General features: G+C 44.6%; 1 protein-coding gene across 1 annotated transcript in view; it reads left to right on the top strand.

Annotated features, from left to right (window-relative positions):
• ALDH1A3 (aldehyde dehydrogenase 1 family member A3) overlaps window positions 1-17,533 on the top strand; it is a 33,457-nt gene continuing 15,924 nt past the window's right edge. Inside the window, exons 1-6 of the mRNA XM_079318206.1 lie at window positions 1-126; window positions 3,483-3,587; window positions 8,917-9,057; window positions 11,160-11,289; window positions 12,497-12,558; window positions 15,370-15,498. Coding sequence (XP_079174332.1) covers window positions 28-126; window positions 3,483-3,587; window positions 8,917-9,057; window positions 11,160-11,289; window positions 12,497-12,558; window positions 15,370-15,498 — 666 coding nt within the window. The 5' untranslated portion in view covers window positions 1-27. The remainder of the gene's footprint in view (window positions 127-3,482; window positions 3,588-8,916; window positions 9,058-11,159; window positions 11,290-12,496; window positions 12,559-15,369; window positions 15,499-17,533) is intronic.

The following is a 17,533-nucleotide window of genomic DNA, read 5'->3' as shown; positions in this document are numbered from 1 at the left end:
AAGGCGCGCGGGCTCGACGGCGGGGCTATGGCTGCCCTCAATGGTGCCGTGGAGAACGGGCAGCCCGACAAGAAAGTGCCCCCGCTGCCGCGGCCCCTGCGCAGCCTGGAGGTGAAGTACACCAAGGTGAGCCCGCCAGGCATGGGGCGCTGGGCGGCGGGTGGGCTTCGCTATGGTAGCATCACCTGTATTCAGTGCAGTCAGGGTGGTGGTGATGTGTTATATTTTTAAAACAACACTTTCACCCTCAGTGTTGTTTTTCTTAGCTTCTTTTATTCCTTCTGCTATCTGAGATAGTAGGTCTATAGGGCTTTGAGGCTGAGCTAGCAGATGACACTGCTGCGTCTACTGGAGCGACACTTGCCCCAATCCCTACTGCCCAAAACCTATCTTTTTCTTTATAATAAAATAACTCCACCAAAGCTGTTGCTCTGCCCCAGGCACCCTGGGCTCCTCTCCCTGGCTGTGGTGCCTGACTCCATTTTCCCCTCCCAACCCACCCGTGAACGCCTCCGGCTCCCGCTGGCGCTCAGCACAATCCGATTTGGCTGGGGTGAGCCTGGGCAGGGCCAGGAGGGGTTTATCCCGCAGGGAGCCGCTTGCTGGGGCTGTGTTCAGCTGTCCTTGACCCGCAGCTCCCCCGTGGCTCGGTGCCCGTGGTGGGTTTGGGTGGTGGCGAGCACAGGGCCGGTGTCCGGCAGGGCTGGGCCTTGTGTGAAGGCTCTGCCGTGAGGCTGGAGCCATCCTGCAGCTCCACAAGAGCGGCAGTGCTCCTGTTGGTGATTCTTCATCCCAGCTCCACGGCCTCCCCACGGCATGAGGAGTCGGGCACTGAGGCCACACAAACCCTCACCTCTCCGCTCCCCATTGAGTTTCCCTTTAAACAGTCGCTCCTGACTTTTTGGTATAAGCCAAAGGCTCCTGATCTTGGTGTCTGTCCCTCAGAGGTGGGGCTGGGCAGGGCTGCAGGATTGCTGCTCCCAGGGCAGCTGTAGCTCTGCGATCGCCGAGTCGCTTTTTGTTCCACAGCAGCCTGACCCGCTGCCTTGCGCAGTGGGGAGAGCGTCCCGGCTGGCTACGCTGCTGAGGAGCCTTGGCTGCCATCATTTCAGCTTTTGCCTGGACTAAAAGAGCTGGAGGGGCTGAATGAGTGTGTTACTATTACATTTTTGTGTTGAGTATTAAGGGAAAAACGAAATTTGAAGCTTATTTCCTTGTAGCAAGAAGGGGTGAACAGCGATAGCTTATCGGATGAGGTGTTGATTTGAATTATGCATCCAAAGTACTGAAACAGATTAGCAATTAGGAGAAATCACTGGACTAGATTAATTTTTAACATCCGAAATTTATCTACTCTTTATTTGTCAGATAAACTTGTCATTTAGCAGCAAATTGGATCTGCAGCTGCTGATTGCAGAATGGCGTAATGCTGCACAAACAGCTCTTTCCTGCGTCCAAAATGGACACGGCCATTTGAGTTCTTCTTAAACATCCAAATGTTCTGGTTTTTGTTATTTTTTATTGTTGTGAACACTTTTAAACACTCCTTAGGGATCTTATCCTGCAGCCGTGTGTGTTTTAAAGCATGCAGTTTATGCTCCACAGTTTTGCCAGAGACTAGGAGCGCTGAAAGAGTCAAGGTAGTATCTTTAAAGTGGAAACAAACGTAAATTAAAAGTGTGAGTTTGGTGTTTGATCTGATGCTCCTGGTGCATCTGAGAAAATAATGAGCAGCAGTCAATTTTCATAAAACTGTGAGGGGTTTGTGCAAGCTGAGTTTCACCAGATGTTTACAGCTGACAGCATGCTCCCCTCTGCTTAGAGGAGATTTTTGTTTTTGGTTCTACCAGTTATGGGGCTGGGGGAGAGGCAAAGTTTTTCAACAAAGATCCGTCTTGTAGAGCAGCTTAATGCTTGTCATGGATGTGTGATGGAAGTGATCTGTCTACAATTCCTTGTCTCAAATTCTGGCTATGAAGCATGAACTGCTGATAAACTATTTGATTTGATTTCAACTCCTGGCACTAAGGACTCACAATATGTGGTGAATTCCCAGAACGATGCCAGTGTGTATGTTACCCTTAAAACAGCCTGATCCTGTCACTCTTATGTTTTACTACTTGGTAGGAACATCACTTTTCCACAGAATTAGCATTGAAAGCAAAGGAAAAATCAGTATCCTTCCCCAATCCTTAGTTTGTGAGCATATATCTGATACTGGAATTTTATGGCTCCTATTGTATTTCCCACATTCATAGTATGACTTTTCTTCATTAGGGGGAAAAAAAGAAAAACTGAAGTTAAAATGTGTACATGTTAAAATGTAGTACTCGGGTAACAGAGGTTGTTTAAGAGCCCTGGTATCCTAAACTGGAGTTAATACTTCTAACATTGTATCTTTTCTTATGACTTCCCTTGGCAACATTTCTTGTAAAATTTTCTTTTTCTCAGCCTGTGTGGAACAGGTGGGTCCAGCAGTGCAGCTTTTACACCAATTACACTTTGGATGCTTTATGCAGCAATAGTAAGAAAAAGTCCTTTCAGGAAAAAAAATCTGCCCAAGGAAAGAAAACTATGACCCAAAGCAGTGGGAATTCCGAATGTAAGAGATGCAACATTAATCTCCTGGTGGTGTGTAGAGACTCATAAACAAGATTGCAAATGTGGATGGCTTCCAAATAAAAGTACTAGCTTACAGCCACTAGCAGGCTACTAATAAAGATTACTTCATCTAATCTCATTTAAAGTATATTTATAAAATATAACACTGCCAAGTCAGATCACAGCGTGGATAGGATGCATGCTGAATCCATTAATTGTATATAGGTATTCATGCTCTGTTTACAGTGAGTAACAACACTCCAGTATTTAATGCATTTTTAGTTACGCAATGCTGGGACTGTTTGTTCTTGCTCTGGAAATGCAATATTTTGAAACACTTAAATCTTGTCACAGATGACTCCAAGTGACGTGGGAGGCTTGATCTGGCCTGTGACAAGGCATGGTGGGGTAGAACCGAGCCAGAACCCGCCTCCTGTGGACACTGCTGAGGGGGGGACAGGCTGTGGAGGTAGCCCAGGGCAGGGCACAAGCAGCCAAGAAATAATTGTACAGCCACACGTAACAAGGGGCTCCTTCTGCCTCAACCATACAAGTTTCTCTTGGTGTCTGCTTGCTGTTCCCATGGAGATGGATTTCAAAAACTGCCCGTTCCTCACTGCCAAATCCCAGTGTTGTTCTGTGTGGAACCCATGCTCGACCTTCCTCTGGCTCAAAACTAACTGGGTGCACAAAGTTTGTAGAAATGCTTCTGTATTGCCAGCAGTGTCCCTGGGAGAGTGACTGAGCACACTTGACTCTGCCATGGGGGGAAGTTGAAGAGCCTCTAGACCTTTGAGAAGCACTTGTGGTTTTTTTTTTCTTGTCTATATCAGTTGTTGTTCTTTCACTTGCCCATCCCACTCCCCTTGCTCTCTCTTCAGATATTTATTAACAATGAATGGCACGAGTCTACAAGTGGAAAGAAGTTCCCCACCTACAACCCTTCAACGCTGGAGAAAATTTGTGACATTGAGGAAGGAGATAAGGTAAATGTTGTTGGATAAGCAGTGCAAAAGACATTTTCCAGGGGATTACTTTTTGTAGGGAGGCACACAGGGGAAAAGCTGGCTTTTACCAGCAACATTCACCTGGCCAGCCTGAGCTGGAGGTGTGGGACACTGCATGTGCTGCTCAAGAATTACATGGGCTAGGTGTCATCAATCCTGTCCAGCTTGTCAGAGGCACTTTCCCTGGTAGGAGCTGGCTGCTGAACACTGTCAGAGGAATGAGACTGAGCATCATTCTTGTGCCATAGACTGAAAGAAGTAGCCAGCCTGAGGTGGCTTAGGTTTATACCTCAGCTGCAGGGCAGTCTGTTGGAGATACTGGGCTGGAACTCCCCCCCTTTTTTTTTTTTAAACACAACCTGAGTGCTTGGTGGAATTTAAGCTTGATCATGCAAAAATTGACCACTTGCTGCTGGAGATGTGGTGCTGCTTTTCAACTGCTGTTGTGGGTTCTGGCCTCCTGCACAAATGTGGCAGCTCTCACTAGGACCAAACCAGTATCCCAAGAGCCTTAGTAGTCCCTGGCTCGCCCTGGCATGCTGTAGAGTAACCTGAGATGTAACTGCTTGGGTTTGGTAACAGTCTGAGGTGAGAAACAATCACATGTGACGCTTTTTTTGTCCAAAGCAGCTCATGTATGGGCCAACTGGTCTGACCTATGGAAAAGAGCTGGGCCAACATCTGGCTTTGTGCAGGAAGTCATGGGAAGGTGATTCACAGCTGCTGTGCTGTGCCAGGGCTTTGGGAGCTCGTTGCTCTGGGCATTAAATGTTGGGCAGCCTGGCCATTTCTGCCTGCACTGAGATTTTTTTCTTTTCTTGGCATTTAAACTTGTCCAATGCTTGTGAGGCAGCCTCCAAGACTTATTGCCACTGGGGATCTGTGCTCATGTGGGGCAATTACACATTGAGGCAGAACCAAACATGATGTGTCATTTCTTTATCCTGACTGGGTAGGACACAACTGTGTTTAATTGCAGTGGCATGTAAACAGTGGAATTGAAGCTGACTCTGATGCAACTGTATTTTGATAGGCAGAAACCATGACGTGGTTATTGTTCCCTGTGCTAAGTGTCTCCTCAAGCAGCTACAGAGTTCTACATGAGCAGTTTGCTTCTTAATGTTGACTAAAGAAAATTGTTATGCAGAACTAACAGGAGGCCAGTTTTGCCTCCTTGAGATTTGTCCATGTGAATTCAGCCTCTAGCTTGCAGAAGGGTCACTGTAAACTTTTCCAGTCAGTGAAGCTCTCTCCCCCCTGAATACTCAGTACAGGTGACTGATTTCTTAGTGGAAATTGCAGCCAAAAATGTAAGCTAGCTGTGCTTTGGGTGCTGGAAACCTCTTCTATACATCACACCTTCTAAAACAAAATTTTGCTCTGTGTCTTTCCAAGAAGCTGATTGGTGATTAGACACGTATCTGGATTAATTAAAGAGTCATGGGTGACAACCATTCCCAGCCAGCTGTTTGCCTTCTGGTGACACTTGACCATGTCCCATTTTTCTGGCAAGGTGTCTGAGGCTTCCCTGGCTCTGGTTGGTCCCCTCCTGGGGCTGTAACTGCAGTCTGCTAGAGTCACCACAGGAAGGGGTGAGTTGTGTTTGGTGGTGCTTTCCAGTGCCTTGTCCCCATGTGCCACTGGACCTGCTGTGCTGGCCAGTGCCACTGCAGGGGTGGCAGTTCCTACTGCTGGCTCTGGCTTCAGATCTGCTCTGCCAATGTTTGGCTCTGCTTTCACAGCAGGCTGGGAGCAGAACTCCCTTTCCCAAGCCCTGAACAGAAACCTGCCCCTCCCTGGCCATGCAGTGTTTTGCTTAGGCTGCACATGAGGGGTGGAAATTTGGCAGCTGATATCTCAGCGATGACAGTTTAGTCTGGTGCTGAAACTTGGCCAATGCTTTATAAGCCTAGAAGCAAAGGTTTTGTTGTCTGTTCTTTAGAATTCTCCTTGATGAGACAGTTGAGGGATAAAGAAAAGTCTGTGTGGACAAAGAGGTCCTGAAAACAAAATGGTGGATGTTTCCACTGGATGTTGTATACCTCACAAATAAAAGCTTAGTGTCCAACTGTTTGCCAGATTGAAAAGGGAAAAGGAGTAACTCTGCTGTCTCTAACACCTGAGCCAGGCTTTTTCCTTCTAGGAGCTTGCTGGCATCCATCAAGGGCAGGGGAAAAGTGCTCCTTCCTCAAAAGAGTGCCCAGCTCAGTTACCCCAGAGCATGGGCAAGAGGTCCATAGCTGTGACTGCAGTCTCCGTCATGATCATTTCTAAACTATTCACTCATGTGTGGCCCTTTGAAGAGCTGTGAGAGGGATTTGTTCACAGTCAGCCTGTCCCCTCCAGATTGTAGTGGCAGGCTGAGGTAAGACCACAGTGGACTTGCCATGCCCTCAGTAATGATTTTGGATATTTCAGGCTGTTAGGATGCTGTTTGTAGTTGTTTGGAACTTAAATCAATTCAATATGTGGACTGTTTGTAGGGAAGCAGGTCAGGGGACCTCTTTTAATTGAAAAACTGGCATGCTATGTCAGAAGAATCTCTTTTTCCAAAGATGTGCACAGGGGAGGCTTTTTGAAGAAGTTGGTAGGTGAATTGAAGAAAGAGGGTCTCCAGTGGGTGTGTTCCATTCCTGGCACATCTCCTCACTTGGGCAGTATGGGACACCCTGAGATTGAAGCAGAGCAAGGCTCTTTTGCAGGTGTTTTCCCCACTCACAGAGGCAGTGGGGTGATGGTCTTCTCTGTGCTCTCCAACCTGCTGCTGGGACAGGAGAGAGGGAAAGAAAAAAGGAGCAGCAATGAGCAGGCCTTGAGGTAGAGAAGGCAGAAGGACAAGGCAGCTTAGAACAAAGAAGAGTGTTCAGTTTGTTTGGGGAGAAGGTAGGTGATTGTGTAACTGGGGGTTGTATCATAATTCAAACACCCCAGGTGGGTATGAAAGTTTGCAGGCATTTCCCAACACTGTAAAGACTTTGCAATCTTAATATTCTTAGTGGAGCTTTTTATGTAATGCTCAGTAAATCTGTTAGAGATCTGAGTGGAGCACCAGGATGCATGGCTCTCCTCCTCCTGTGGTTTTGTGCACCACAGGGTGTTCCTGGCACCTTGACAGTTCAGAGTCACTTTGTCACGCCTTGTGCCTACCTATTGCAACATGCCTGCAATGAACATGCCATTCAGACTCCCCTAATGCCTAGTCATAACAGGATGGATTAAGAATGGCATTTCAGCCTTCCTGAAGAATTTCCTTGTTTTTGCTGGTCTCTCAGGCCTATTGAGGCTGGGCAGGAAGGCTCTCAGGATATCACTCGGTGGTGCTACCCTGAGGGTGTTTAGGGAAAGCCTGTTTGCCTGTGTGACAGTAACTGCAAGCTCTGAGCCACTATTTGTGCCCACAATGTCTGAGAAAGATGGTTGTCTTAATTTTTGTCTGTACAGGAGCTGCAGCAGGGCTTGTGTGCTCCCATTTTTAGAGGCTGGGGAAGATCTGGACATGCACTGAAGTCCTCTGCCCACACAGTCATCTCACTCCTGTTCTGCATGCCAGGGTGGAGGGAAGACCCTCAGCACCAAGGGCATTGTGCCACTGCAGACCCAGTTCCCTGCACAGCAGTGCTCCCAGCCTGGGAGCACAATTAATTGCTGCTAAAGGAAGGCTTGTTTAAACCTGACACACTTATGTTCCTTGCCTGCTCTGTCACATAAAATATTGCCTTCTTTCAGCTTAAACCTTCATTCCAGCAGGCAGGATGGGGGATACATAAGTGTGCAGTGGCTGGTGGTGCCTTCTGGCTTTTGTGATGTGCCAGGCTGAATCCAGATCAAGTCCAGCCTGATGTGCCTGTGGTGGTGGGCCCCAGGCAGGACTGCCTGTCTGTGCTCAGTGGCTCTGGACACCTCTGCCCCACCAGCATCCCTTGCTGGACCAGAGCCATCCTGTGAAAGCACAAGTTTCCTCCAATGGCTTCCCATCAATGCTCTTCCAAAAGGATGGAATTCTTTTCCTGACAGTATAGGTCACACTGTTTCAAAGCTGTGTGATCTCTTTGTAAAGAAATGGAGCCAAATTTAATTAAGGTGCCATTTACTTTGGTGATGACTTGCAGTTTTGACCATGAGCTTTTTTAAAGAAGGCAATGTGTCTCCCTACAATATTTTTTCTTGATTGAGCACCACACATCCCCCCATGAGAGGGGTGTGGCCAGACCTTGTTGGATCAGTGCAGAGGTGTATTTCCTGATTGTATCCAGACAAGACTTGAGAAAAGGTATAGATGAGAGCAACTGGTGAAGTGCTGGGAGGAATGATCAGGTCTGACAGCCTCCCTCCTTTCCCACCCTTTTGAGTCATATATTGCAGTGAGGTGCAAGCTCTCTATCAGCTGAAGAGAGGCTTGGGCTGTGCCAGACCTTACATAGGGCACAAGTCTGTCCAAAGCTTTATCAATGCTTGGGGTTCAGCCTTGGCCTTGTGGATGTTGGTGGGAGTGTTCCCACAGATTCCATTGGATTGCAAGCCCTTGGCTTCACTTTTTTAATTAATGTATATGAAGTGAAGGGAGGAGTCCTGGGCATACTGTGGCCAGAGCAAATGCATGAAGCTCCAGGAGTGATGGTGTAGGAGGAAGGGGAATTTGCTTCCCATCTGATTAACTTGGTTAAACAGAGTTGGATTTGGTCCAGAGGATGGTAAAGCTGTTGGGAGAGGAAGGGAGAATGGCACTAAGTGTATATAGGGGAAATGTCTTTGTCATAGCACTGAAGAGCAAAACCTTTCCCATCTGGTAGAAGTGTTCTGGGAATGTGTTCTAGGATCTAAGGGAGATTTTTAGTGTGTTAACTGCCCTGGCATGGGCTCCAGGGGAACTGGATGGTGGGATTTGAACTGTAATTACTTCCCTGGGTAAAATCTTGATCTCATGGGGGATTTTCCTGCCCACACTTGTTTAGAGGAGTCTAATTCATGTAGGCCAGTGGCCTGTCATGATTCTTCATCCTCCCCCAGTGTCACATCCTGTATTGGCAGGAACATGATTCTGGATTATTTTATAAACAAGTCAGTTACATTAAATTACCCTTGAAAGACCCAATTGGTATTCAGACCTCAAGGTTGTTTATGAGCCCAGGCCAAACATAAAACATATTCCAGGCTTGAATTCAAATCCAGGAGTGAAATGAAAGTGGTTTAGTTGGACAACTTGGTTTTGGCCACCACAACATCAACTAGGAAGCATCCTGGGGGGGTTTCTGTGCCATTGTCCAGCTCCTTCCTTGTAACCTGAGGCTTTCTTGTGTGTGTTGTGTAGCCTGATGTGGACAATGCAGTGGAGGCAGCAAAGGCAGCATTCCAGAGGGGCTCTCCCTGGAGACAGATGGATGCCCCAAGCAGAGGACGACTCCTGCACAAACTGGCTGATCTCCTGGAGCGGGACAGAGTCATCCTGGCTGTGAGTACAGGAGCACTGATGAGCCAGCAACACTTGGTTCATAACTCTGCTCCATCCCTCTGGTGTATCCATATCTACCTAGTTTTCTTTTCTCTGCCTTCATGAAGGGCAGAAGAGTCCATACAGGACTCATGATTTTGTTCCTCTTTCTGCAGGATTTTAGGGGTCTTAGAAGGCTGTCAGTTCTTCTACATAGCTGACTTTTGCAGAACATTAGCTAGCTATTGAAGTGATTAAAGATATTAAAACTTACATTTTCAAAGCAATATTTTTTTAACTATCATTGATGTTTATAGCTGTCTTGGAGCTCTTTAAAAAAAAAAAACCAACAAAACAACCAAATCACACCAAACCACCACAGCTGACTCATTCTTTATTACAAAAATTCAGATAGGTTTGACTTTTATGCAAGTTCCTTCCCTTAAAATGTGAGGGGCTGGAAAGAGAATATTTTTCTTCCAGGATATCATCCAAAGTTTAAAATGTGTGTAAGTGGGAACTGCTTCTTCCCCTGTTGAACCTACTGGATCAGGAAAATCTCTTTATAGCTGTGAAGCTGTTTTAACTTGGGCTTTTGCACTGAAGAATTATTGCTAATGATTCTGTGATCCTATCCTGGAGGAGTCCTGCTGGTGCAGAACAAAGGGATAACAACCTGACTAAAATGTGCTCTGTTGGTAGAAGCCTTTGGACTCTACAGGCCCTGTCCATCTTTCCAAGTGGCACCCACAGATCCTCAGCTTGGGGCTGCTGTCCTTCCACACCTAAGCTCTTGGATCTTGAGCACTCTCCAGTTCAGTGCTGCACTTTTATCTTTAGGGAAGGGCATTATGACATTCCATGCTGTCAGATGTGCAGGTAACTGAGCCAGTGTCCTGCTGAGGTCAGTGGGAATTGACACCTGTGGGATGTACTCAGGAACCTGTGTTGAGCTGGGTCTCTTTCCCCTACTGTGTCTCTCAACCACATGACATCTTTCAGTTTCTGCAGGGCAAAACCAAAACATTCAGTTCTGGGCAGCAAATGAGGAAGAAAATAATACATGTATATGTGAATAAACAAGTCTTTGATCATCACTTTTTGATGTGACTTTGGAACACCCTCTTTTCTCTCAACCAGAACACACTTCAAGCTTTCTATTGCACTTCTGGTTTGGGAGGGCTTGTTTGGCATTGCTGCTTGCACTGCAGAAAACCAGCCCTGGCTGTCTTGGCTGCATGCTAAGCAATGACTTAAAAATCAGTTGTTTTAGCAGACATTCAGTGGATAACAATCCTCACCATTCCAAGGGGAATGTCTGTTCCAGTGCTGTTTGGACCCTAATGTCTGTGGAGGATGACAGGGTATGACTTCATGTGTAAACAAAGATGTTTCAATCTACCAAGGGATAGTACTTCCTTTATGGATGTGCTGGCCATTTGTACCAATATCCCATTTAATGACCTGAGTGGAGAACAAAGCATTCCCTGAGCTAATGTCCAGAACAGTGTGAAGGGCACAGGCTCAGCCTGGAATTTGTTTAGAGTTGATCAGCACCAGTGCAGCTTCAGTGGAGCAGCTTCTGCCTTGCCCTGGGCTCAGCACAGATATGAGCCCAAAGGTTAACTTTAACAGAACTCTGTTAAAAGTGTGTTTATCATTGGACAAAAGAGGCTTTTCAGAGGTTAGGTTTATGAAGTAGAAAAATTATTTTTTTTCTAATAGAAGGAAAGTAGCTCTGCCTGATTTCAGTGACACCATCTGGACTCCAGAACATCTGTGTTGAGAGGTCAGTTAAGGTGAAGCCATGGTTCTCACATATGCTCTGATCAGTGCCCTAGACCCTAGCCCCTATCCCACCCACACTCACCTTCTGGAAGGTGCTCTTTCAGCACAGTCCCTGAGCAAGACAACTCTTGCACCCGTCAGAGTCAATGTATCTGCTTTCCCTTCTACATTATTTCTATTAACAAGTTCATTCTCTAAATATAAGAGAAGAACATTGCATGTCTTCAGAGCAAGGCACAATAAAGCTGAGAAGAGGGTTTTATTAAAAGCTCTTTCTTAAGGAGAAAACATTGACTTATCTGACAGTGCATGCAACTTGATTTTTTTTTTTTCAGACTCTGGAAACAATGGACACAGGCAAACCTTTTCTGCAGGCTTATTTCATTGACCTGGAAGGCTGTATAAAAACACTGCGGTATTATGCTGGATGGGCTGATAAAATTCAGGGCAGGACTATTCCAGTGGGTGAGTGCCTTCAGACCCTGTTTCTGAGCTGGGATGGGATCAGGCTTGGGTGGGAGGGAGATCCATGGAAAGAAGGCTGGCATCTGAAGATCTGAAAAAATAACCTGCACTTTGTTTTTATGTCTCAGGATGCATTAAGTAGATGTGTTTCAGTATTGAAACTAATGGGAAAACTTGGTTAATGCCTGGATAGATCTCTGGAAATTAATGTGTGGGCTCTTCTGTTGCTTTTTTTAACAGAGAAACTTTTGGTCAGAGCAGTCACACAGAGAACACTTTGGTCCATGTATAGAAGTTCAAATATGGTTTTGGTGAGAACAAGTTAAAAGAATGTGGCATGATGGGCAGTATGGAGTATTTTCAAATTCAGCCTCTTTTGTCCCTGCCTGTGGATGATCACTGAGGCTGTGTGAAGGACAGACACTGTAGACAGAAATTAGTCACCAGAGGAAGGGCTCTGGAAGGCTGAGCTAGTTCAATCTGTGCAGACAGCAAAGGGAGCCATGTCAGTCATATAAACTGAGATTTGTCACCTTCATTCAGAGTGTAATACTTTGCTTGTCTGGACACTACTTGTTTGTCCTGATTTGAGAACACTTCCAAAAGCCATCAATAGAAATGCTCTTGCTCTCTGTCACATCTTCCCAATGAAACTAGGTGTTCAGCAAGAATGAATTTGAAAGGCAAATGTTCTTCCTGCTTTCTCTTTCAAAGAGTAACAGCAGTACTTTAAGGAATAGTATTACTTTCATTTCAGAGTTTCATCTTTTTGTGATTTCTTACCAGGAGTGCAATTCCTGTTACACTGAACAGGAATCCTGTAAAAAATGTTTTAAAACCCTTTCTACAGGGGAGACAAGTTCTTTGTGTTCTACTGAAAAACACAGTCTGAATGAGATTTATGTTTGCTCTTCATGTGAGAGTTATCCTCCCCTCAGCCTCAGCACAGGGAGTTTGCAGAAGGAACTGAACCCTGGTTTTAAAAGTTTCTATGTGACTGTGAGTGGTGTTTGGCTATCAAGCTGCCACAAGACCTGTACTCAGATCTTCATCCATGTTCCAAGGATGAGTCAGGTGAACAGACAGTGTTCTGTCCAACATGGGTTCAGTTCTGTCCCCAACCTGTCAGTGTGCAGTTGTCTCACACACTTTCTGTAAAAGTGAGGATTTTAACTATTTTGTCCCCTTTTACTTTCTTGTCTTACAGATGAAAACTTTGTCTGCTTTACCCGGCATGAGCCCATGGGTGTCTGTGGAGCCATAACCCCAGTAAGTGACAGTGCTGGTGCCCTGCACCTCCCACAGAACTGGAAGTTCCATGTGCACTCCATCCTACCCTGCAGCCATTTGCTGCCTGGTTAAGGCCAGCTGTTCTGCAGGGAACTCCCATCTCAGTGGCCTGATGTAGTTTTGTGTTTTACCCCCATGCCAATTGCTCTTGGCAGCAGAAATGCTCAGCAGTGGAAGGGTGGGTCTCCTAATCAGATGCTCTGTTGCTCTCTGAGGCTGACACCAGTCACCAGAGACCAGTCAGAGCTCTGACTCTCACACTGCTGGGACAACCATCTCGTCATTAGGAGTGCTGGCTTTTTGCTGCCTTGTGCTGATGCATAGTTTTGAGTTTTAAATCATATCCATTATCAATTAATTGTCTGGCTGCTCTCTGAGCTTTTTGGGATTAAATCTCACTGAATAGTTTTCTTTTCCTTGAGGTCTCATTCTCTGCTGAGGGGACAGTGTGGCTAGCTCTTGGAATGTCTCCAGTGTTAGCATGTGTTGCTTGCTCTGTTTCAACAGACAGCCAGGAAGAACTTTACAGCTCATGGGAGACAGATTATGTTCCTGTCTGGTTGTAAAATGCTCTGAATGTGGTATCCTACAATTTGTGAGGCAAATGGTGCTGTGTGAAGATTCTCTGTTTGGATACAGCACCAAGTCTGCCAGAGCTCAAAAAGTGTTTAGACAATGCTGTCAGACCTGTGGTGGGAGCCTTGGTGCTGTCCTCTGTAGGTCCAGGAGTTGGAATTTGATCATCTCAGTGGATCCCTTCCAACTCAGGATGTTATATGGTACTTGGATCAACAAGAGTTCATGGAGGATTTTGACTTTTGAGACAAGGTTAAAGACTGAAAGGAGTGTAGGTGGGACATTGGGAATACCAGGTCTGGACCAGATCCCAAAATGTCTGGTGAAATCCTGCTTTTTCCTTCAGCAGGACTGAATTTATACCCTAGATAGGGAGAGGGATCTGGTAGTGTCAGGGTGAGGTAAAGTGGGAGGTTGTCAAACATTTGTCTTGGTGACTTCACAGATCTTCTGGCTGAGCAAGCAATGTGACTGCTGGTGAGCAGAATTTATGACTTAAGATCAAAATCTCAGGTTCCTCATACTAATCACCAGTTAAAAGGTATTTCCCTGTTATTCTCAGCCCCCTTTGGCACTCAGCAGTGCTTTGGAAACTATCCCTTTAAAAGCCTCCATGCAGGATGCTTTGGAGGGCCACTCTAAGGGATAGAGTGGGACTTGTAAGATCTCAGGATGACCCTAGACCAGCAATAAATATAACAGAAAGTACAGAACCAAATTTGACTGAAGTTCAACACTGTGTTTGTATAAAGAATGATTGGGGTCAACAAAACCACATCTGTCTTCAGTTTACTCAGAACCAATCTTCTCCAATTTTTTTCCCAGTTTGATCTCGACAACACCAACAGCCTGTGGTTTTGTATATTCCTACTAGATTGAAAAAGATTGTCACTGTTCTGGGTATGTTTCCCTAGAGCAATTAACAGTCCTCTCTTTTTCCTATGGCTTGACTATATTTAAAGAAATGTTCTTAGCAAGAGAAGTTCTTAAGAAGTACAGCATATGGCTGATTTTTATCCCAAGGTGATATCATGAGGCAGCCCTGGAGTCCTTTACTGTTACTTTCACCAGCCACTCTGCAGCAGAAAGCTCCATTAGGAGCTTTTCATGCTCTGAAACTGTAGAAAAGTGGAGTAGGTGTAAATGGCTCAAGCTGCACAGTCAGGCCTCCAAGATAACTTAGGAGAAAAAGACAAATGGGCAAATTATGGGATGTGGCCATTGGAGAAGATCACTGAAATGGAACAGGTCTGGGAAAAAGGATGAAGCAAGTTGAAGTATAACAGTTGAGATTAAATTCTGCTTTGTCTCAGGGCTAGAATGGAACTCATGGCTCAAAAGCTACTCTGCTAATTTATTTGTAAGTGTGAATTTGTGGATTCCTGACATACTTGGCTTCTTTGTTGATAGCTGAAGGCCCTTGGCTTGAGTCTTGACAAGAAGTCCCCTTGCTGTTGGCCTGCTTCCATCATCCCTGAAGCAGCATTAATTATTTTTAATGAAGAAATCCTTTCTGCTGCCAAATGACCTTTCTAAGATTCAGTGTGAGCTAAATTTTCCACTTCTTGCTTAGACTGCAAGATCCCTTAATACACAACCATGAAAGAGATTAGCACAGAGAAAACTGATGTGGACTGATTCCTAATTCCAAATTAGAAAACTAATTGGAAAGGAGCAATTCACAATATGAAGGGAGTATAAGACCTCCCCTAGATTTCCATGACTGACCAACTCACTGCAGTTTCCTAGTTATAAAACTGGAACTGAATGATATTATATAACTTCTAGTTACTCAGCCAGTGCTTAACAGAGAAAATTAGGTTTTTTTCAATGAGTAGTTGCATTCTGTAATTCCCCACATACAGATGCTGTACAGAAGTGATGCATCAGGAAACTGCCTCCAACACAGTTTCTGTTAAGAGCCAAAATCCTACACAAAATGTGATCAAACTCCTTCAAAGAATGAGGTCACATCATGCAGGAGGTTGTCCAACTTACAGGATTAGTGTGAGGACTGCCAGCAATAACAGGGATCTCAGGGGGAAATCAAGGAAGTTATATTCCTTAGTCCAAGCAAACACAGGATTATAAACAAACTCTTCTCTTTGTGGCTTTCCTCCCAGTTCCTTTCCTCCCTGAACTGGGAAAAGGCTGCATGGAAGTGAGTAAGTGACTGTGCCAGGCTGATCTGACCAGTGTCTTGTGTTGTTGCAGTGGAACTTCCCCCTGCTGATGCTGGTTTGGAAGATGGCACCAGCTCTGTGCTGTGGGAACACTCTGGTCATTAAGCCAGCTGAACAAACTCCACTCACGTCGCTCTACATTGGCTCTCTGATCAAAGAGGTGAGGAAATCTGAACAGCCCATCCAGGTTCTGTTCTCTTAAGGTCATAAGCAAGGCTGTAGTTTGAATTGGCTGTCCAGATTTTTAGTTTTAAAGAGTCTGAGTATAACAAACTGACTTCCAGCTTTAACAGCCTCACAAAGGAAAGTGAGAACAACCTGTCTTCAGTCTTTTTTTACAAAGGTCTTTGTGACTGGCTGGAAGGTGGCAAACATCACAAAACCTGTGCATTTTTCTCTTTTCTCAGGAAGATGCAGAGAGAAAAAATGATGCTTTTCTTCCCCTACCTTGTCTTCCCCTCTCCCAAATGAAGGAAAGACAACAGCTCAGTTTTATTTAGACAATGGAACAAAAAAAAAGTGTGATTAGACAGTAGTGTTTGTGTTTGTTTTTAAGTGGGATAATTCAACCAAGACAGAGTACCCTGAGAAACAATTCCTCATAATTTCTGTGGTTCACACAACAATTTAAATAAATTCAATTGTAAATTCAACTGAAATAAAGGCAAGATGATAGGTTGGGATTTTTAAATGGTGTATTAGGGCTTGTCAGGTGGGATCCTGTGTGCCAACACATCTGTTAATTTTCCAGAGAGGGTGGGAGGTGCAAAGAACCTTCCAGCACTGCTCAGTACATCAGCTACCATAGCTGTGGATGAGGAAGACTAAGGAGCTGCAGATGGGCTTTTTCCTCTCAGCTGCAAGTCTGTTTGTTAGGCTCAGTCAAATGGTGATTTTGTCCTTTCTTGGCTTAGCTTGGGAGAAAATAGATATTTTGGTAATTGACACTTAGGGCTCTTCCATCAGAAAAGGAAGTGGGAAAATTATACGAGTTAAGTATCTGCTACAGTTACTTGGCTTAATTAGATCACACAAGATGAGTGAGTGCATTTGTCATGACTTCTAGTGAGCCCTGCCACACCACAGCTTTTTTTGACTCTGACATGCAACTCCCAAACACAGGCATAGTATTCCCCAAAAAAACACCATTCAATTCTGGTAAAATTAATTTTTTTCAGCTGACATTCAAAGCTGTCCTTCAAGGCAGAAGTATAATTAGAGCAGAATAATTTTATTTGAAGATGCTCCTTTCTCCACCCAAAATTAGCTAAATTCTTTGCAGTTTTTCAGAAAAATGAGTTAAAGTTTTGCATCCTTTCAAAAGATGAAAACCAAAAAAGATGTTACCACACACACAAAGCTATGTGTTACGTTCAATGAATTAATTTTTGGCCAACCAAAATATTTTTGGCTTTCATTTTTGCTGAAAAACAGAAAAAACTTTTTGGCTCAGGATCTTCTCAACCAATTTTTTGCTTCTGTGTGGCTTTGCTGCTGACTCCAAACACCATTACTTGCACAGTTTGACATGCAGTATTTGCTTGAAAACTCATTAGCCAAGATGCAGACTCCATTAAATGCACTTTTGTCATTGTCACATCCATAGAAGAAATGAGACTGCCCTTCCAACTTAAGAAAAGAAAAAATGGAGGGAAATATTCTTATGAGGATAATTTTTTTGCAAGACAGTACACAAGCAATTGCTTCCTTTTTTTTCTCCTCTATTAAAAAGTAATTTATTGAGATTTTGTATTAAAGTCTTAGGAAATGAAGCAAATGTGTTGTATTTTGCAATTTATAATGAAATTGCAGGGAAAACAACCTTGTGCTGTCAGTGGTAGGGGAAGGCTAACCTAGAAGAGCAATAATCCTTGAAACTCTTGTTTTAGGAAGTAAAACCAAACCAGTCCCTTGATTCTTTCACTAGAATTTCACCTGAAGTTTTGCCATTTGTCTGTTTTGGCAAAATTGCTAGTTGACTAATCTAGGTTGTAAATGTGGTGGAAACTTGCATAAGTCTTGTTACCATCTGCTTTTGTACTTCTGTTTTATTAGCCCCATCATCTAGTGAGGTTTTACTGACTTCTTAATCCCTCTGGTCCCTGAAGAGCCACAAATGTCAACCTTTGTTCAAAACAAACTTTCATTCATTTACCCCTTGGCTGCAGCTGCACTGCTGTAGCTGGGGGCCAAGT

Source organism: Erithacus rubecula (genome assembly GCF_903797595.1).
Source record: "Erithacus rubecula genome assembly, chromosome: 14".
Lineage (NCBI taxonomy): Eukaryota > Metazoa > Chordata > Aves > Passeriformes > Muscicapidae > Erithacus > Erithacus rubecula.
The sequence above is the reverse complement of the archived record's forward strand: the minus strand, read 5'-3'. Positions and strand labels throughout refer to the sequence as shown.